Below are 20,934 nucleotides of genomic sequence, written 5' to 3'. Positions count from 1 at the left end.
CACCAGGCATATGCTGGGGTAGAGCGCCAGGCCTTGTGCCCAGGGCCCAAGCCAAGGACTAACTCTGCCCGTGTCTCCCCAGCTGACGAAGAATGGCACAGTGGAGTCGGAGGAGGCGGACGGCCTGACCCTGGAGGATGTGTCAGACGACGACATTGACGTGGAGAATGTGGAAGTGGACGACTATTTCTTTCTGCAGCCGCTGCCCACCAAGCGGCGCCGAGCCCTGCTCCGGGCCTCCGGGGTTCACCGCATCGATGCTGAGGAGAAGCAGGAACTGCGTGCCATCCGCCTGTCACGAGAGGAATGCGGCTGTGACTGCCGCCTGTACTGCGATCCTGAAGCCTGCGCTTGCAGCCAAGCTGGAATTAAATGCCAGGTCTGTTGGGGCAGCTCTAGGTAGCACCTGGGTCTGGGCTGATCTGTGCTGGATTGCGTTGGTGCATCTCTCTGGCTTGGTTTGTCTCTAGGCTCAAAGGCTGTGGGTTCAGTTTCTGTGCCAGGTCTCTGGCTTATCCCCAGTGCTGAGCTTGCAGGGCAGGATGGCAGCTACCCTTCAGAGAAGACCTGCATCTGCGTGGTTCTGGGGGCTGCTGTGCAGGGCAGCTCCCAAACTGAAGGTGGTAACCGCCCCTTCTTGCAAATCAGAGGCATCCCAGGGTGTGGGGGAGCTCTTAGGTCTGCAGCATTGGCCTGCACTGAGCGCCTCCCTGCCCTGGAAAGAGCTCTGGGGACCTTAGAGGAATAACACGTCAAATACCTACTCTGGTTAGGTGGGAAGAAGATTCCCCATTAGCTGGGGTGCCGTCCCTTCCCTTCCCTGCCGCCCCCGCCCATGGAGATGAACCCCCTGTTCAGTCTGACAGAGATGATGGCTGCAGCAAAGAGCCAGTAATCAGATCCTGATGGTGTCTGCCGGGTTGAGATCTGGGTTTGGGACCAGAGACTGCCCAGGTATGTGGCAGGAACTGTGGACTGCACTGGCTCCCCCTGCTGGCTGACTCATGTAGCACACCGATGGCGCCTTCTGGATAGAGGGGAAACCAAAGCAGTGGGGGTGGGGTGGGCAGTTTGGCATTTAAGGGTCAGAAATGGGGACAAGGGAGTAAGAGTGGAGTGACCTCCCGCTCTCCCCATCACCACCAAACAATTGGGGTCCTTGCATCAAAGCAGGGATCCCCTGAATATACTCATGAGAATCCAGGGGTAAGGAGCCAGACCTGCTGTTAGGGTGGCCTGGCCCCTCCTGCTCACTGGGCATTTGAATCTCTGGTTGTTCCCATGATGGTGAGACACAGGGGGGTTGTTCCTGGTTAGCCACACTGTCCTTGGCTGGGTGCATGGGGAGCGGTGCTGGCCATTGTCCACTGATCCCTCCCGTCTGATGAGAGCCACAGCAATGTGCCCTCCTCTCCCCACCCCCGTCACCTGCCAGCCCCTCTTAGCCACGTGCTCAGGTGGGAAGAGGCAGGCAGATGCTGCAGGGTCACCTCACACTCCCCAGGTTTGGCTGGGGATGTGGAGCTCCGAGAAGGACCAGGCTCTGGCAAGGTTAATGGGGGCTGCACTTATGGGCTAGTTAATGGTTTGTTGTAGTGTGGTGGCAGACACAACCCTGTGCATGTTTCCTTCAGCTGAGGTCTGAGCCCGAGTGCTTTCCCTGGAGAGGTGCTCATGCCATGTCACCCTGTTGTTGTCAGCTGCGGTCTCACTGCTCTTCCCTTTACTCCCAGGTGGATCGCATGTCCTTCCCATGTGGCTGCTCCAGGGACGGCTGTGGGAACATGGCCGGGCGAATAGAATTTAATCCCATCCGGGTGCGGACTCACTATCTCCACACCATCATGAAGCTGGAGCTGGAGAACAAGCGGCAGGTGAGCCGGCCCCAGGCCCTGGAGGAGGAGTCTCTGCACGGCTCCAGCAACGACTGGCTGGGAACACAGCCCTCGGAGACGCAAGACTTCCAGGAGTTCATGGCGGAGAACGAGACAGCCGTCATGCATCTGCAGACGGCGGAGGAGCTGGAGAGGCTGAAGGCTGAGGAAGACTCCAGTGGTGCCAACATAGAGAGCTTGGGAGTGTGCATCCTTGAGGAGCCTCTGGCCGTGCCCGAGGGGTTGTGCCCAGGCCTACCCACGCCAATCCTCATTCAAGCCCAGCTCCCGCCGGGCTCGTCTGTCCTGTGCTTCGCAGACAGCACCGAGCAGGCAGCCTCGGCTGTGGCCAACCAGTCCTACTTGAACAATGGGCCGGTGGTGTACTACCAGGTGGACCAAAGGTCCGTGCTGGGGGTGAAGGGCGAGAGTGGCACGGAGGAGTCGGAGGTGCCCTCTCCTTACACAAATGAGAAAGATCTGAGTGTCTTCTCCGTCCCCGTAGCCTCGCTGGTGCCTTGCAGCAGAGCCGTGGCCCCGAGCAAGACGGAGACGGGGAAGGTAGCCGCCTTGTCTCTGGAGCCCTCCCTGCCCCACGAGAGCTGCAGGGCAGCCGCGTCTCCTCCGTTCCGTACAAACGCTCCGTCATCTGGACCAGAGCAGGCCCCAGAGAGAGCGTGTGAGCTGCCTTCCCCGGAGGAGCGCTCCCTAGGGCCCGCCCTGGCCGTGTGACCCAGCCCCTGGCCCCTCCACGTGCTTTCTCTGATGTCTATTTATTGACAGATATTTTATCGAGTGGCAGTGGCCGCTGAGGATTATTTAAGTGGGGTGGGGTGGGGTGGGGGAGCCGGGCTGCTTTGTACATATGATTTAAAAGAAAACCAATGAAACCAAGCGCTTGTGGCAGACTCTTGAGAGGGTGGGGCATCACGTCTAACGCTGGAGGTGCTGCTCCATGTGCCAGATGAGGGAGGAGGTTCAGCTGAGCTCCCTCCCATTTGTGGAACTGGGTGTCTCCCCTCCCCCCACCCCCACAGGGACCATCCTATGTGAATCTGTGTCCGTCTCCTATAAGCAATAGTGCGAAGCTGCCTCTTGTTCCTCCCCTTCGAGCACCGGACTTGGTCTGTGGGGCAGCAGGGATGCCTTTCCATGGTTGCTTCCCCCCCTGATCTCCAACGTGTTTGTGTGGCAGAGTCTCATCCTGCTTCTCATCCCAGGTGAAACTGACAACATTCCTACAGTACCGTCTGCTTCAGCACTTGCCCTTGGAACCTCCTGTCTGGACCCCTCTCCAGCAGCGGAACAGTCTGGGCTCTCCGCTCTCTCCCCTGGTATCTGCCACCCTTACCTTGCCCCGAAAAGATGGCTTTCTATGGATCAATCATCCTCCACGACTAGTTACGTTTACTCTTTCGGCATGCAACCATTTTATAAACTAACACCAGCTTAGAGTCTCCTGCTTCTCAGTAGCTTTGTCCTGGCCCCGCCCTTACTGCCTCCCAGCCCTGCATCACCTGCCCGTTATGGGCTTGATGGAATCCATTCTTTTTTTTTTTTTTTTTTAAATGTGCTGAATGTTTACTGAGCCATTCTGTGACCCATTGCCTGTAACTGATACTACAGTCCCTGTGCTGGGCTGTAGGCTCCCTTCCCTATGGCAAAGAAGGGAGCTCCCTCTTTGGACCTGGACTACTCCAATGGAATTGATCTTTGTGGAAGTATGAAGGTTGGATGGTAAAGACTGGTAACCTGGTGGAGACAGACGGGAGGATGCCACCTGACTGTTTCCTAATCAAGTCCATGTTTTCTGTTTTAAGTGCACAGGAAGTGGAGTGGGGAGGGGGAAGACCAACAACATGATCCACATGCTCACCTAAAAAAAAGCTTCCTGCCACCCCGTCGCTTAATAGTGATCCTCTGTCCTGGCTCGGTCTAAACTGGAGGGCGAGAGGTTTGCATGCAATGGAATTGCAGCTTTGGGTGACTGGGTGAGCAGCAAATATTTCCACTCCTGAAAGAAATCGGCCCTTTCCCTACTAGGGCTGTCTGTGAATTCAGCAGAGATTGCAAAGGTGCAATACGTTGGTGGCAGAGAAGGTGCTGTGCTCTGGGCTTGCATCCCAGCCTGGTGCAGGGAGGCACATAGTCATCATTCTAATAAGCCACAGCATATTCCCAAGACTCTAGGGGAAAGGCGAAATCTTCTCAAAACTGCCACAATTCCTGTCCTAACAGCCCATGAACCCTGCCTTCCAGGCAGGTAGCAAAAGCACTTTTCTCCCTAGCCTCACAGGCATCTTCCTTTCTGTGGCAAAAAGCTGGTACAGACCCCGTCCCCTGAGTCCCCTCATTCTCCTGGCCCAAGGAGAACACATCCAGGACCCAGTTGTATTTCTCTGCACTGTACTTTCTGAAAGACCAGGACCCAGCACAACTGCAGTACTAAACTTCTGCGAAGAGCAGAAATACCTTTCCCTTCTCTTTCAGACTCATGGAACCTGCCGGGCTGCCGAAACAATCTCGTCCATTTCACTTTTCCATTACAGATTTCTCCCATAGTAAGTAGCTACAGCACTTATTTGTGCTGGAAGGATACTAAGCAGTTGGTGGTGGGTCAGCTACATGTTAACGCCTTGCTGGATTTCTAGGGTGAACAGAGCTGTGTTTTGGTGACTGGTATTTAAAATCCCCTTGCTGCCTGACTTCTTCCTGGCGCAGTGAGCAGTTAGAAGTGAATGTTGTGTTCAGCAAACTAGCTTTTCCTCTTTGGTTTAGACTGTGAACCTCCTCTGGCCTCAGTGGCCATGTATCCTTAAACATCGAACACCCAGGCCCATCACCTGCCTGCTGGGGCTATGGCCACAACCCCATCAACATGACTGTGAGAAATGGACAACAGCTCACACTGGTGCAGGTGATGTTTCTTCTCTCCCCCATTTGTTATGGGGCACAAATGAAATCACTAAATTCCCTATTTCCAAATTCCACACTCTGAGCTATAAAGCTGGGTGCTGTAGAATAGATAGATGTCCGGCCCACCCCCAGGGCAGCTGTCTTTTCAAAAGTGGGTCCCTACACAGGATGCTGAATCTTGCACTTGGTGCAGCCACAGCTGGGCATCTCCTGTAAACAGCCCAAACACGCTCCCTGCATTTTTGTTGCCTTAATTCCACAGCCAATCCCCTTCTTCTGGGACAGCAAGAAGCATAAAGGCTTTAAAAGTCATTCTTGCAGTAGGACAGCAACAGAGCGTGTGCTACTGAGCACTTTAAGCTTCACCCCTCGGCCGAACTGTAACCAGCAGAATGTGTGCTTGAGACTGGAATTAACCATTCACACCTTTTCCTAGCAGATCCCTTTGAAGCCTTTAGCAGGGGGAATTCTCCCCCCAACATTCCAAGATGGTGCTGCCAGTGAGTAGGAAGAGGCTAGTTGAACCCACAGGTAAAGTCTAAAGCTCTTCTCCTCCTCCCCCCCCCATCCCCCATGGAATAATGGTCACCTGTGCCAGTAGGATGATAACTCCCTCCACTTCGCACAGTTAGCTGACCCGGCTGCGTGTGTTGATCAGGTGTTGAGTAACTGGATTGGCCATTTGCCAGACTGACACCGTGTATCCATAAGGGCTTTGGGCACACGGTCTGCTCCTATGCGAAACAGGGCAGCTCTCCTTTGCGAGGGAAAGCAAGTGAGTGGTTCTGCCTGGTGACATTTAATAGGTAAAATCTTCCCTTCTTGATTCGTATCCCAGCCCTTCGATGCTATGGAAGCGAATGAAACTAGGCTGGGGCCTTCTGGTGATGTGTGGAAATACACAGGCTGACCAGAGGCTGGACTGCTTTAAATGAAATTACAGAAGAATCCTAGGGCAGCAGTTAGGCTGGGGGCTCTCACACTAAACAAAGAACTAACAGGATTTACTCTATTTTTACAAAGATAACTATGCTGTTAATAGTGCAATGAAAGTGCATTTTGGCCTTTTCCCTCCCCCCTTCCCCACACACACTTTGTGACACTAATGCTGGTACCGCACTGTCTCCTCCTAAACCACTTCTGTGAGCCATGTAGTAAACCCAACAGCCCATCTCACTTCTGGTGCTATTGAGCTGTTGCCTGTTCCCGATCTGAGACATTTTGGTTCTAGCCCTGCTCCTCTTCCTATTTAAATAGTGACTTCGCTACTTCTAACTTCTCCGGTCTCCTCTCACACACTGTATACAGGTGGAATTTTCAATGTGAATCCAAAGCTTGTCAGGTCCTCTGCATTTTTTTTTTTTTTTTTGGCCTTTTAGGTTCTTTTCATTGTGATAATGCTGTATTTAAAGAGAATATTTAAGTGTAAAAATAAAGAAATGCTCAAACTTGCATCCTGTGCCTTGTGTTCTCATCTCAAAGGGGATAAAAGCATATGGTTTAAGCTAGTTAGGGTGAGGTTACCTCTGTGCCACGGGGTAGGAACTCCTGTTGTGGCCTGTTAGACCCTAATTCAAGCAGATTAGAGAAGGGAGGTCTATTTGTGAAGTAACCATTGCACACCTCTGGAGATTGCAGTGTGGTCTGGGTCTATGGTGAAGGCATAAACAAACAAAGGCTGTTTACTCAGACTGCAGCTTAATATCCTCTGGTTTATTAATGGGACATAGAATAGTGGGGCTTTAACAGCTCGCTTGATCCTCTGGGTTAGTCCTCCTAGACATGCCGTCGTCCTGCTTTAAAATCTGAGAGCAGGGCTCCAGTCTCAGCAATCTTAATCAGAGTTCCAGGTGCTGGGAGACTAATTGGACACCTCACACAGGATCTAATTTTAAAAATACACCAGAGACCTTTCCTTAGCTGTTGTCTTTAATGGAATATTTATGTAAGGATACCACAGATTTAAGACAGACATTTCATGCATTTTTACTGCCATAAATAACTTAAGACATTAGTTATAAGTAACTTTTTTTAAAAAATCCCTTAAACTCAACTTGCAGCCTCTGCCATGAGACATTCAGGTGCACAGGGATGGAGCTCCTGTTGACCAAACTCCTGGCTCCCAAATCCTCACACTGAGCAAAAAGTTCAGGTCTAAAAACTGATTAGGCAGAACTTAAATCACTTCATTGACAAAATGAAGCTGAGACTACGTCCTTAACAGGTAAGTGCTGTTTAGCATTTATTTCTACGGCAATAGGCTCTAGGCCAGCATTTTCAGATTGGGGTACCAAACAAAGTGACCTGAACTCAGCTCCTACTGATTTCAGAGGAAGCTGCAGATGCTCGGAAACTGAAAATCAAGCTAACTTACAGTGGAGCCAAGTTTGAAAGTGGGAACTGTTCCTATCTGACCTGTATCTCTTTCCAGCAGTCAGCTAGGGCAGAGAGGAACAGCCACAGTTCAAGCACTAACAGGGCACTGCTGTGAACTAAAAAGACAACTGAACAAATACATGGATCCTCAACATTAAGGCATATCACTGGCCAAAGGGGCAAGGTCACTTACTAAGCCCCAGGCAATTAGGGTGCTCTACTCACAACCCCTCCTAGTAAAATTCACCTTATTCCTAAAACAACATAGTAAATAAAGCTTAACAACTTAACAGGAAAAACAGCAAAGAGCACTGCTCCAGACAGGTGTCTCTTCACAGGTCCTGGAGAACAAGGAACCTAGCTGGCTAATGCCCACTGCTGTAAGTTACCAGTGGGAGCCTCCCGGGGAAGCTTACAAATCCAGGGGAGACTAGCTTTCTCCACTGGACAGGATTACATTTAAAGTGCCACAGTTTGAGGCTATAATAGCAAAGCCAGGGCTCCTGGCTGCGTGCCAACATGGTCTCTTCTGGAAAATGACAGGGAAGAGCATAGACATCTGCATGGCTCAGAATTGCAGAATCACTCCCAACCCCAGCAAGGGCCACTCTTACACATTCAAAAAACATGGAATCTACCACCTAGTGACTGGGAGCCACAGCAGGTTCTTGCTCTCAGGGACTTGACGATGTATCTTAGGTAAATGAGCTTGCAGCTCTCATCGCTGGCAGGGCTGAGGAGGGGTTTTACTCTTCTATGCTGTACTGTTTAGAGGTGGATCGGCAGGCAAAAAGCAAGGTGTTTCTCGCTAAAGTCCAGCCCCCCTCCTGCAATGCAAGCAAAAAACTCTACCCTGCTGCAACCACCAGCACTAGAAATAGGTCGACAGTTGAAGTCGGTGCCTGTACCGTCACTCCTTGGCCCCGAGGTAGTTGGTGGACATTAAGACCATGCTGTGTGCCAAGAGCGAGACCTCCGAATCTGAAAACACAAAGTCACGTTTACCTGACACCTCCAGAACCAGCAAGTGGGAGTCCCCATCTTGAGCGTGCTACTGGTGGCAGGCACCCCCTGGCCCCAGCAGAAGGCATTTCCAGAGGTGAGAGGAAACAGTGGCAGGCGCCAGCTAAAGTAGCCAGCCCTTTTATCCTTCATTTACCACAAAGGCTCACTGGACGGCTGGCAGACTGGGACGCAGCAGCAGCAGCTAGCAGTGTAGGCTCACACTTCACCCAGGCCACAGCACCATCAAGAAGGTCTGAATACAAGTTCTCCTGACATCCGGCTCTGGGCTGTACACCTGTTCTGTAATGACCCCTACTACACCCATGAACAATGCAGGGGCTGGAAGGTCAGCCTCCTGTTTCACCAGCACTGTCTGGGCAGAGACAAATCCCTAGTTGGTTCTCACATCAAATCCTCGAAAGAGGGAAGGGTAACACCTACACAGTGCAGTGATCACAAACCTGCAGCCAGGACAATCCCCCTCCCCACCCACGCCACCCATTTAGAACAGGGCTGGGGACTAGCTGGGAGGAAGAAGCAGCATGTTTGACAAAAGCAAGAGTTGCCTACACCTGCAGTAGCCCAAGGAGAGAACTGCAACCTCCACCACGGCATCTGGGCCACAGATGTATGCCAGGGACTCCACAGGTTTGCCCTGTAAATCTGCAGCGGGACCAGCTGACAGCACTCATGTTAAGCTTTTCTGTGCCATTCTCTGAGTGACAATCCTTGGCCAAGCTGTCTGTCATCTGGCAGCCCTTTTGGACACAGTAGCTCAGTTTTGCCCTGAAGAGAAGCTCTGTATCACCATGATACAGAGTCCTAAACCCTTTGCTCGAGGTTTTATAATTCCAGCTCTGCTCCCCAGAGACCTGACAGGTTGTGAGGGGGGAGCTGGCAGCAGGTAACTGGGATTGGCAAACTCCAGCTGCCAGGATGCTGATCAGGGGCCAACAAGAATCAAATGATTCCAGAAGAAAAGCTGTTCATTTCTTCGCAGAGATTTCATGGGTTGAGATACTCTCTAGCCAGCAGTCCTGTCAGAATTTAGTATTTTAACTAAAGCCACCAGTGACACTCAGGACAGGCACGGGGGAGGGGAAATGTCAATCTCGTTTTTGGAAGCCAGGGCAGAGGCCAGCTCCTCTCCAGCTAGTTGTGAGAAGAGAAAGTGAGAGGTTAGAAGCTCCACCGAATGGGCTGATCCCAACCCATTAACTGTGGGGGATGCGGTTCCCCCAGGGAGCCAGCCTGGGAACATACTCCATTTAAACAGCTGTTTTTTAGGTTAGAGACTGCAGTGCTTTTGGCCATGTGCTCCATCGCCGCTCAGCCTCCCTAGCACGCATCTCGGCCAAATAAGCCCAGAAGCTGCAGCTAATGCACTGGCCTGGCCCAATTGGAGCTGTTTGAATGTTTATGTCTCTTCGTATACTGAGAAACTCTTCTTTGGATATCTGTTCCTCTTTCCCCATGTACCTGCACTCAATCAACAGTGCCAAGAGGACACGAGATGGCAATACTATGATCTGCCTCTGAGGGTCCTGCAGCGTGAACTCTTTTTTTCTCTGTTAAAACACACGCATAACCTGGGCTCTCCCAAGCCCAAGGATTTCAGTAAGGTCCCACTTCCAGGACACCAGAGCAAGACCATAACCTTACGGAAGGACTCCGTGCTCAAGGTTCAGACAGACCAGCCAGAACTTGGTTCAAGGTCTCACCTAAAAGTAAATGGCTCAGAAATCAGCTTATCCACCTCCAAATGCAGAAGGGCTGGAATGTGAACCTGTGGCTGCAGGGAACCTAGGCATTTCAGACCTGAGGTTTGGACCATTATGCCCGCCCCTCCCTATTGTGGGCATCTGTAGGGCTGCCATTCAGAAAGCCCTGAAGCTCCATTTGTTTTGAAATGTATAACCCTGTGTGACACGTAACTACAGCTTTGATGTTCACAACCTCGGGTGCATTGCCTGAGGTCAGCCCTACGGGATCTGCACCGCACACAAGAGGAAGAAGCAGCCAAGAGGTGGCCAGCTGGCTGAGCTCTGCCAGTCTTACCTTTCAGTTCACAGGAGAGCTTCACCCACTGCTTCAGCCATTTTTGGCATTCCGATGGGCTGAGGTGGGTGGAGTTCAGGCCCCGGACATAACAAGCCTAACGACCACAGAAGAGAGAGAAGCAAGTGTCAGGGCAGGTGCGTGCAGACTAATGAGCTTTCATTTCAGTGGGGATCACTGAACACAAGGGGCTGGAATCTGGACTGAGACTCCCACGAAGTGCAGCCCAGGAAAGAGGGGACAAAAGTAGCTTTAAACCATGGGCTGCCTTGGTCCCCTGTGTAAGTTAGAGCAGCCCCATTGCTGCTCCACAGCCTAGAATCACCAGAGTACTCCATCTGCTTCCCTTTTACCCCCAGCATGCCCCTACACTGGAAAGTGAGGTGCAGGAATAGCACAGGGCCATGTAATCCAGCCCTACTCTGGACCTCCACTAGAAGTGTTCCCCCAGTGGCTGCTTTATACTCCCTCTATTCTGCTGGAAGTGAAGCTCAAACATTCACACTAAGGCAATCTCTTGTGCAGGAAGGATTGCAACTCTAGACCCCTTTAAAGTATATTCAGAGCACTAGTCAATTTCAGAGCAATACACAGGTGTTACTCCTATGTCCCCTGTACACTAAATCTCTTGAATCCTGACTCCCTGCTGGAAGGTGTATTCACAAGGCAGCTCGTTTATTTCTGATGGGAAGAAACAGGCTTAATTCTCTGGCTCAGTTACTTTTGGGGGGCATTTGGATAAATACAGCTTTAAATGGACCAAAACACCATGTAGTTTCTCTAGTGCAATTGCTTCACACATGAGATGGCATGGGAGAAGTTTCCCCCTCCCCCCAGGAAACATATATAACCCTGCCTCTCACCTCAAATCCCTGCCCACTCCCTCTGCTGAGGAAGGCTTATTTGTGTGGCCCAGGCATGGCCTAGCTATCCTCCCCCATACATACACTTCAAGCAGGGAAAGTCACTGATTCATGCATTTCTTCTTAGCTCATTGTACATCTCTGGAGCTGAGCAATTTAAACTCAGTGACCCGCTTTCCTCTTTTCCCCAGCCCTAGCTAAGCAGCAGAACAAACAACAGGGCCTAAGCCTGCAATCCTCCCTTGACTTCAACGGGCATTTTGTCTGAGTCAGGAGTGCAGGATCAAGCCCCAAGTTATCGGCCAGGATCTGAGCCTGAATAGTATTTCTTTGATGTAGACACAACAGGAGAAACCGTGACCGGTTCATAACACAGCAAATCATATTCCACCACAGAGACGCTGTCACACAAGGCTTTTTGCTCACGAGTGAGAGAAAAAACCAACTGTGTATCTAGTTCTCCCCAACAGGATTCTGGGAGTCTCGTATTTTTCTAAGCTAGCCGGCACAACATGAAAGGGGAGGACTCAGTCTTACCATTTTCACTTCCTCTTCAGTTAGTTCGCTCACTCCCAGCTTCAGCATGGCTCGGTCCAGATGCTGTAACTCCAACATATGGCTCCGCAGCCGGTATCTCAGGAAGAAGATTGGCAAGTGAGGAGTCAGGAACAGGATACGGCTCAAGGCTTTCTGTGGCAGGAAGTGAAAAGCAGGGCAAGGAAAATCTGTGAAGTCTCAAGGAAACCTGCTAAGATTCAAGGAGAGTATATGGGATAGTGGGCAGAGCCCAGAGAACCCAGGGATCTAATCCAGGCTGAGCTATTGGCGATGATCGTCCCTGATGGGTTCAGACTTGGAGGTGAGGTTAGCCTTGGGTAAGAGCATCTCCCTTGAGAAGGCCTTCAGCAAGCAGTGGGCAGAGGGCATCGTGAAACAGCCGCCGGCTGCTTCGTGACCATTCAGAGTTCAATGAACTGCCTCCATCCTCAGCACTCAGCTGTACGTACAATCCCGGCTATCTCCTTAATCACTAGCACAGACAGCCTCTGCAGGGAGAGGCACTTACCACTTGCCAAACGCGCAGCCTTTGCAGGCCCAGGGGATGTCCCGTAAACAAGCTTCTCACGGCCAAAAGTTTTGCCACCTCTGGATGGGAACCGCTCTGCACCTTGGAGAGCCAGATTTTTTTTGCTCATGATACTTCCCACAAACAGATGACTCGTCTGACCCCAGCTACTGAGGACTCAGCAGGACCCCTGGAAATCCATCTGTGCCCAACAGGTAAGTCGCTAACCTTGTTCCCTCAGCATTTCTAAGTGCCAGGTGTTGTGGCATTAGCATGCTGTGTGGTGCCATATTACTCTCAGCCTACACCAAAGCAGAAATGCCTCTCTGCTTGGATGGTCTCCATTGAATTCCTTTGGACCAGCAACTCTGGGTAACCACACCCCCTCTCCCATCACCGAGGGTTTTCTCGCCAAGCTGATGCAACCTGGGCACTTTTTTGCTTGTCATAAGAGGGTTTTACTACTTCCACCTCCCAGACTGGTTCCTACCTACCTATTAGCACAAGGACAGCCTTTCTGCCTCTTAAAGACCTTTGGATTCATCTCTGTAACTGCCTCGGGTGGAACAGATCGAGACTGTTTCCTTTTTATGAGGTTAGAACAATGAAAATTCAGGGGAATTTGTCTGCCCATGGACAGCCAATGAAGCTGAGGAAGCTTGGAGGGCAAGAAATGAGGGATCAGCCCTTCTTTAAAAGGATTTGAGACTTAGGATGACCCACAAGCATAGGCTCAATCCCCATCAGAGACAGAATCCTAGACCCGCTGGATGGGATTCCTATTCTAGCAGACAAACTCAACGTTTCAGATGTAAACAATCCCTCCAAAACTACGGGCCAAATCCCCCTCTGACCCCAGTGGGGTTACACAGAGTGCAGTTCAGCATACAATTTGATCCCATGTGCCAACCAGGTTAGCTCAGCAGTCAGTAAGGCTATAACCTAATGATGAGACGCTGCTGACCCTACGGTGTCCCCGAGGAGCTGTCCCCATGGGGGCAAGGAGGCCCTGTGTTACTTACCTGGGTGCAGAGCTCTTGCATCTGACTTCGGAGCTGCTGATCCGCTACAAAACGAGTCACCTGCTCTAAGCCATCAATGAGTTCTGGGTACACCTCTCTCCGCATACCATGATAAATGTTCAGAAACTCAGACTGCTGCTTTGGGGTCCAGAAGTGGCGTATCAACAGTTGCCTTGGGAACAAGTACCTTGGAAAGAAAAGGTCATCCAGAGGTAACACACTGAGCTTCACAAGCAGGGACACTGCAGCTACACAAAATCCAACACTCCGCAGTCACAGGCCAGGCTCGTGGCCTAGCAATAGTGCCTTGCCTGTCAAACCGGAGACACGCTGTGAGTGTTCTGGGACCTGGCCCCATGGTTACTGCTCTGCCTGTGATGTGGCAAACCAGGGCTTGATTCCCAGTTCCTTCTGTCCAGATCTGGGAGCTCCACAGAAGTGGGACGCTCAGACCCTTGCACAGGGAACAGCCTCCCCTTCTGGCCAGTTAAGGGGCAGCATCGATGAGCTCCAACTAGTCCCATCTAGCCCTCGGCTGTGACCCAGGACCACCAGTATGCAGGTATAAAGATCTCCAGAGCGCCGATGATGCAGAAACCTCACTGATAATAAGTCCTTAGTTTCCATTAAGATACTAGATAAATAATCTGTCAGTCATTTAGCTGTATCAATTAACCCACAGAGCACAACATAGTCTAGTCAGGGCTGTGCAAGGAGCTTGGAGGGGCATTCCAGGTGCTTGGGGGTGGAGGGTAGGGAACTGGATCACTTATCTGGATGGGGTAGCTGGGAAAGAAGTATGGACACATGTGAGGAGGCCACTTTTACAGTCAAGTGTCCACCGGACTGTTTACTGAAGACATACTCAGATGCTACAGTGATAAGCACCATATAAATGCCAATAAATATAAAGTTTTCACTGTTCTTAGGGTTAGAAAGAAGGATCTAATGGCATGGGGAGGTACCTAGAATGCAGCAGAAATCTCCTCAGACAAAATCAATGCTGTTTGGTTTGTTCATCTGGATTTCCTTTTTGCTATAAGGGGGCCCAGAACACGCACTAATATAGTGAGAGCAGAATGTCCCAAGAGATCCAAGACACTGGATTTTTACAGAGGTTAGTACAGAAATGGGAACTTTAATCTGAACAGAAGGGAGAAATCAGTTCGGATAGAAAACATTCAGATTCCATCTAGTTCATGACGTCTAGGTGATGAGTTGTCTGCAGACAAACAAGAAGTTAATGATTCTTCCCTCTTGCGCTTACTCAATTTAGACAACTGGAAAACTACATCGGAAAAAACGAATCAGGCCCAGAATCATCATTTTCCATGAATATGAGTGTAGCTTTAACTGCTACAAAAAATAGTCTCCAGAGGAACAAATACAGCTGTTCTGTAGCAAACCCTCTCATCAGACAGCCAGGAATAGTACAAATGTCAGCTGAGAGACGAGAGAAGAAAGGAGCCCAAAGAGAAAGATCAGCTCCACTGACTAATCGCTTCAGTTACCATCTGAGCCTCTGCATGGTGACTATTCAGGGCAAGGACTTGGCAACAAGATGTTCAACAATGTTTTAAAGGCTCGGTAAAAGACATACTTACATCAGCAAAAAGACGAAGTAGTTGGCAAAAGGTGGAAGGGAGAGAAGCCCAATAGGAATGGCCTTGATCAGGTCCCTGCGAAACTGACCAAAAATTAAAACAACACAGTTATGACTTGATAGCAAGTTACAGCAATGCAGTTGAAAACTGATTGATAGACTGTCTCAGATCAGCCAGCAGCATTCTAATCCTGCTCTCAATAAGAAATGCTCTGTAAGTGCCAGGAACATTATAGGCCAGAGCAAACTGCCAGGCTGCCTTGGGTTAAATACCCAACTTTGTAAAGCCACCATGCTATGGTGGCAGGTTCTTTAAAGTGTGTATCTTGACCGTCCCTTCACAGAAAGGATAGAGAGTCTACCCAGTGACAGCAGCAGACCCACCCTCTAAAAGCAGGGCACTCTCTCTCTGTCATGGAATCACAAGAGGTGTAAGTCACTAAACAAGGTTGCCAGTTGCATGGGACAGTGTAGTAAAATGCTTGATCGTTTGAGAAATTCAGCATAACTTACAGATACCAGAGTAAGAAACAGGAACCTGAAAGGTGGCCCCCACCTGTCTTAATCTTTCCATCTCCCTGTATGGAAGCTGATGAAAATCGATCTTTTGAAGGGACATGTTTAACTTTATTCTTCTTATTTCTTTTGCTTCCGAAAACAATGTCCGAAATCCTGTACAGAATACAGATGTTATCTTCAGGCCTGGAGCTGTGCTCTGCCCCAGAGATCCCTTGACAATGTCCTTCACAACCCCTTACATCCTTATTTAGTTTGGCTACTGAGCAGCAGAGTGCAGTACAACACAACTTGATGCATTGTAGATTGTCTCATATAGGCTGTTCTCCACATAGAGTTATTCAGAGAACAGAAGAAGCTGAGAGTGAAACAAGAATAGAGGCTGGAACATGTAGAATCTAACTCAAGCCATCAAAATTTCAACAGCTCTTCCAACTGTTGCAGCCATCTGCAGAATGCGAGAGCAGTTTACCTGACTGATCCAAAACCTTTAGTAGCACAGGCTGCAGACTGGAGTAGCCCATCAAGCTGTATTACAGGATTTTTTGGAGGGATGTGCATGACGAGGGAGGGCAGTTAGACACAATTACCTGCTTCCTCGGTACACATAAAATTCTGACTTCAAATCAAAACAGGAAGTGCCAGAGTAGATCAAACCAGTGGTCTATCCAATCTGATCTCCTGTTCCTGAGTCAGCTGGGGACAGATGTTTCAGAGGAAGGTACAAAACCCACAGAATGGACACTTCTGCATTAAGGATTCAAGCATCCGAGAAGTTTCTTCCTCTGCTCTAAAACATGAGGGCTAATATCCCTTACGGGCAAGATTTTTCAAAAGTGCCTAAGGATCTATGTCCCTTCGTCCCTTTAAAAAGCCCACCCTGTACACTCATCCTAGAACAGTAGGCATTCATTATCCATATAAATGTTGAATTGTTTTTTTTGGAATCCTACTAAGCTCTTGGCCTTAGTCTATTATGGCAATGACTTACATGGGTGAATTATGCGTTTTGTGAAGGCCATTAAAAGTATTAATTTTAAATCCGTTGCTTTTCAGGTAAAGAGGCTGACCCCTTCGTCTTGTATGGAGAATAAATAAGCTTACAAAACTTATCTAATATCTGTCTATTATGTCAGCTTTTTTCTGTCTGCTCTCTAAGTAGTCTGAACCTTTTTATTCTTCCCCATATGGAATTGTCACTTTTGTTCCCCATCACTGAACCTTTCTATTTCTGCTTTATCCTTTTAGTGATAGGGTGACTAAAACTGGATCTTTTGCAAGGGGAGGGAGCCTCCTTATCACCTCTGACTTGGATATACAAGAGGTCTTTAAATCTCATAGTTAATATCTATTCCCAGTATGCTGGTCCAGCCTTTACAAACAACATATCATAGAGAAGCCCAGAAGGTGACTATTGTGATCATCTTGTATGACACAAGCCATAGAATTTCCTTGAATTAACTCCTGTTTAAACTAGAGCACATCTTTCAGAAAAATATCCAATCTTGATTTAAAAATTGCCTGAGCTGGTGTATCTACTGCAACCCTCTGTAAATTGTTCAAATGGTTAATTACCCTCACTGTTAAAAAAGTGTGCCTTATTACCTGTCTGAATTTGTCTAGCTTCAACTTCCAGTCACTGGCTCTACATTGGATGTTATTGGATATAGAGCAGTTTTCAAAGCAACGTTGTCTGGCAGTTCAGATTTAGATTTTGTGAGAAAAGATTTTTACAGAGCTTAATAGAAAAGTTTTCATGGTTTTAAGAAGTTTTTCGGGTTTTTTTTAAACATTTGTCTGGAAAGTGTTAATTACCCAAACAGCCTGACCCAACAGAGTGAAACTAGCTAGTCTATTTTCATTGTCCAAACTGAATGAAATGCAAAAAAAAGCCAACACCCATCGTAAGTGATAAGTTAATGCTATGTTACGGCTGAGACTTTCAGTCAATTGCTTAAGGGACTTGAAAAATTGGCTTTGAAAATCCCACCCTAAAAATTCTTTCATGTGCAAAATTCTGAGACTATTCATAAAACACAGAAAAAAATAAGCAATTTTTAGTCTTACAGTGTCCCTTTAGCTAACAAAAAATAGGCTACAATTATTGAGCCTGCCTTTTCTATAATCAGTCAAAGAAACCAGTTCTCCCACTCAAAACCTACCTTTCAGAAAAGTCGAATACAATAGATAGAAGCGGGGGAATGTCCTTTCCAAAAAGCTCTCATATTTCCCATTGGCATATTTGAATTGTGATATGACAGCAGCAAGGAGGGCTTTGGGGTTTGTCTTTGTAGAGAGGCAGCATGCTGGGTGCCTGTAACAAAAAGTAACTCACAGAAAAATCTTATAGGAAGCAGGTGATCTTTCCATACCCTGCACAGTGAGGCTGTAAAGAGGAAAGTACATGCACTCCAGCCAACCAGCAAAGCCTTGTGGGGATGTAGGGCTTGAGCTGAAGTGATTTGATTGGATGCAAAGCCTGAGTAGCTGTGAGGGAGGGCGGGGGGTGGAAAAAACCACCCCTCACAATGAGGAAGATGGGACAAAACTCTACAGGGATTTCATTTTTGAAGTATGCTGGTAACAAAGGTTCTGCAGGCCAAATTCCATTCTCAGATGAACCTATGTACCACCACTGCCTTCAGAGTCTGTCTTGTTAAATTTGTGCAATGAGGGCAGAATTTAGCCCAATAATCACACCTTAGTTAACAATTCTGTTACTGATGCCAGAGCCAGAATGGAGTCCAACTCTTTTTTTATACGGTCTTGGCCACTGCAGGGCCAACAAAAAGAATCAGATACTTCTGATTTACACTAATGTGAGTGAGAGAAGAGTCGGATCCATTGTGTCTGAGATGGAAACTTAAGGAGATCATGTTAAAAAAGAGTCTCAGGAAGCTTCAATAGCTCCTAAATGTGTTGGCTGAGGTGCTCATCTCCACAAAGTAGCCCTGAGCTAGCTAATGAGCATCCAGCAGCAGCCGCAGGGAGATGCAGCCAAGCACGAGGCCAAGTCACCTCCAGAATCACCTGGAAAAAAAAACCTGACATCCAAAGATTCAGACAATATCCGCGGCCCAACCCTCCCCTACCACCACAACCGGACCCCAGGGTAAACAGGCACCGCTGGTGTGAAAAGGCAGGAGCACAGCTGCGCTGGCAACAAGGATCCTCTACAACAGGTGTAGCCGAGCTGACAGTGGGGGGCTGTCCGCACAGAGGAGGAAGGAGTCAGTGGGCGCAGCTGGCGTGGGGGGGGCTGGGCCACAGAGGAGGACTGGTCAGTAGGCACAGGTGGCACTAGGAGCCATGCAGGGGGCACAGAGGGGGAAGGTCCCCATGGGCCCGGCTGGCAGGGGACAGAGGGGGAAGGGCCCATGGGCATGGCTGGCACCAGGACGCACGGCGGGGACGGCTGAGCGGTCACCATGGAGACCAGCAGGAGGCGGGGAAAGGCCAACGGATGCAGCGAGCACCCGCGCGGGGGGGGGGGTCAACGGCCACAACGGGTAGCGGGGGGAGGGGCCAACGGACACATCTTCTGTCACCGGGGGAAGCGGCGGGGGGAGGGGCCAACGGCCACGGCTCCCGTCCCTGAAGGGGGGGTTGCGGCCCCCGCGCCTGCCCCCGACACCCGGGGGCCGCGCGCACCTCAGCGCCCTCCAGGCGGGGGCCGGCTCGGGAGCGCGCAGGACCCGGCGCAAGCAGCTGGCGGGGACGGTTACGGGCCCGACGCCCAGGAGCCCGCCGTGCAGACCTCCCCGGCAACAGCCCAGCCTGGACAGCGCCATCTTGGCAACGGCGCTAAGGTCATCACTAAGGGCCAAAGGGCAAAGGTTATCGCGCGGCTGGAGTGGCGGGGCGAGGGACAGGCCCGAGGGCTGATTGGCTGGAACTCCCGAGCAGGCGGGTTCTCCCCATCGATTCACACGTGACTATAGGCGGATGTGCTCCCGTGCAGGTCGGGCATGTGACTATAGGCGGAAGTGAGAATTGGGCGGGGCTAGGTCTGTGCCTGGGCCGGCAGCGGAGCCTGGGGATGAGCCACTACCCGCGAGAGGGAGGGACTAGGAGGAAAGGTGAGGCAGGCCCTTCCCCGGCCATGAAGCAGGAGCTGGGGCTGAGCCACCCTGCCAGGAAAGGTGATCCAGGCCCTTCCCCAGCTGTGGGGTGGGGGTGGGAGTAGTGAGGCAGGATGTGCCCCCCAGCAGGGGGAGGGGTCAGCCAGACGTGGAGCAGAGGGGTAGGGGGATATAGCCAGGCAAGGCCTTGCTCCCCGCGCCCTCTCATCCTACACAGCAGGAGGAAGGGTGAGAGCAAGGCAAGCCCCGCCCTTGGCATGGGGATGGGTGAGGTATTCCGGCCCGTGTCCCCTCCCAAGACAGGAGGAGCACGAGCCGAGCTCCCTCCAGCATATGTGGGACCTGCTGCAGCAGATATTACCCCTGCTGAGTGAAGTGCCAGTCGCTTTCATTCACACGACCCTGGGGTGCATTTGGGAAGAACCAGTCGCTGCCAAAGGGGCAGTGATAGCCTCCTGCCTGCGCATGGATCAGGATGCTCTTGTTGCCGGCACCCAGGGCCGAGAGGCAAAACAACAGCAGGGGTTCGTTACCCGGTGTGCGTCATCCAATAATCACAACGCGGTGGAGAAGCAGAAAAGTTTATTTGCAGCTGCAAACAAGGTCCAGGGAGAATAGAATCTCAAATCCTGCACCCAGAGCAGGAAGTTACACAGGCTTTTATACATCCTTCAGCATACTTATCCAATAGCAAGCTGCCCTAAGTATCCATATAGCCAGCCAATCCAGTTCCCAGCTAGTTCCCTGATTCTCTGTATCATTTGTTAAACTATACATAAAGCTGCTTTATTCAGCATTGTTCTTCCATATCTGCCCTGTTTGGCCTTGTTTAGTTTTAGGCAGTCTGACTCTGCAACATATTGTTGCCGATCCTCAGCATAACTGCTGCAAGTGCCTCCAGGTGGGGGGGGGGGGCTAGTACGCAGAGCTGCTGCAAGTGCCTCCAGGCGGGGGGGCAAGGACGCTTGGGCCTAGTGTGAGGGGGCTTCATCGACACTCGTGGTCTTCCATCCCCACGAGTTACCTAGTGGCCATGCCCCAGTGTCCTCAACAACTCCCTCCTTTGAGAACACTCAACAGCCTTGGCTCTGAGTTTTTTCACTTGGGCTATTTATTTCTTTACAGTAGGACTTTGCATAAGCACTTTGTGATAGCCCTGAAGAGAATGACTTATTAACTTTTGCAAAAGGGCCCTGACATATGATACTGCACAGCATAATACCATTAATACAAGCAATACAGGAAAGAGAAGTTTCAATAACAGGCTAAATAAACCACCAAGCCAAAACGACAAACCCCAGCCTGAAAACAAGGTTTGCAACCAATTGCTCTCTGGGGCAGTATAGGCAACCTGTGCTCCGGCTCGGGCATGGGCCTCAGCCTGTACCACCTTTTCATAGATCTCATAACTGCTATCATTTACATATACACAACATCGGGGCCCGACGAGGGCACAAACCCCTCCTTGGGATGCCAAGAGATAGTCCAAAGCCAGCCTGTTTTGGAGGGAAAAGGTCCTGAGCTGCTGTACCTCTTTATTTAATGTTTTTACT

The 20,934-nt window shown here is 50.2% G+C and overlaps 2 protein-coding genes across 5 annotated transcripts in view; one reads left to right on the top strand and one right to left on the bottom strand.

Moving 5' to 3' along the window:
• Positions 1-6,242, top strand: part of CSRNP2 (cysteine and serine rich nuclear protein 2) — a 29,377-nt gene extending 23,135 nt beyond the window's left edge. The window contains exons 4-6 of one of the 3 annotated variants that reach the window (XR_012155773.1): positions 83-379; positions 1,734-4,435; positions 5,230-6,242. Coding sequence is in view for 1 of the 3 variants with exons in the window: in XM_073319400.1 (XP_073175501.1) it covers positions 83-379; positions 1,734-2,606 (1,170 nt within the window). In the remaining 2 variants the exon portion in view is untranslated. Of the gene's footprint in view, positions 1-82; positions 380-1,733 lie in introns of all 3 variants that reach the window. The other 2 variants (XR_012155772.1, XM_073319400.1) reach the window with 2 other exon arrangements.
• LETMD1 (LETM1 domain containing 1) lies at positions 3,420-19,158 on the bottom strand. Of its 2 annotated transcripts, XM_073319402.1 has the most exons (9): positions 18,951-19,156; positions 17,462-17,613; positions 15,340-15,455; positions 14,785-14,867; positions 13,181-13,367; positions 12,159-12,260; positions 11,630-11,782; positions 10,230-10,326; positions 3,420-8,147 (listed from the first exon to the last, which is right to left on the bottom strand). In XM_073319402.1, the coding sequence occupies exons 1-9, from the start codon at positions 19,088-19,090 to the stop codon at positions 8,077-8,079; spliced, it is 1,101 nt and encodes a 366-aa protein (XP_073175503.1). In that variant the 5' UTR covers positions 19,091-19,156; the 3' UTR covers positions 3,420-8,076. The 2 variants fall into 2 exon arrangements, with proteins under 2 accessions (XP_073175503.1, XP_073175502.1); XM_073319401.1 differs by lacking the exon at positions 12,159-12,260 and having other exon boundaries at positions 18,951-19,158.
• Positions 19,159-20,934: the final 1,776 nt, after the last annotated feature.

Source organism: Lepidochelys kempii, chromosome 20 (genome assembly GCF_965140265.1).
Source record: "Lepidochelys kempii isolate rLepKem1 chromosome 20, rLepKem1.hap2, whole genome shotgun sequence".
Classification (NCBI taxonomy): domain Eukaryota; kingdom Metazoa; phylum Chordata; order Testudines; family Cheloniidae; genus Lepidochelys; species Lepidochelys kempii.
Note: the sequence above shows the minus strand (reverse complement) of the source record. Positions and strands in the feature narration are given on the sequence as shown.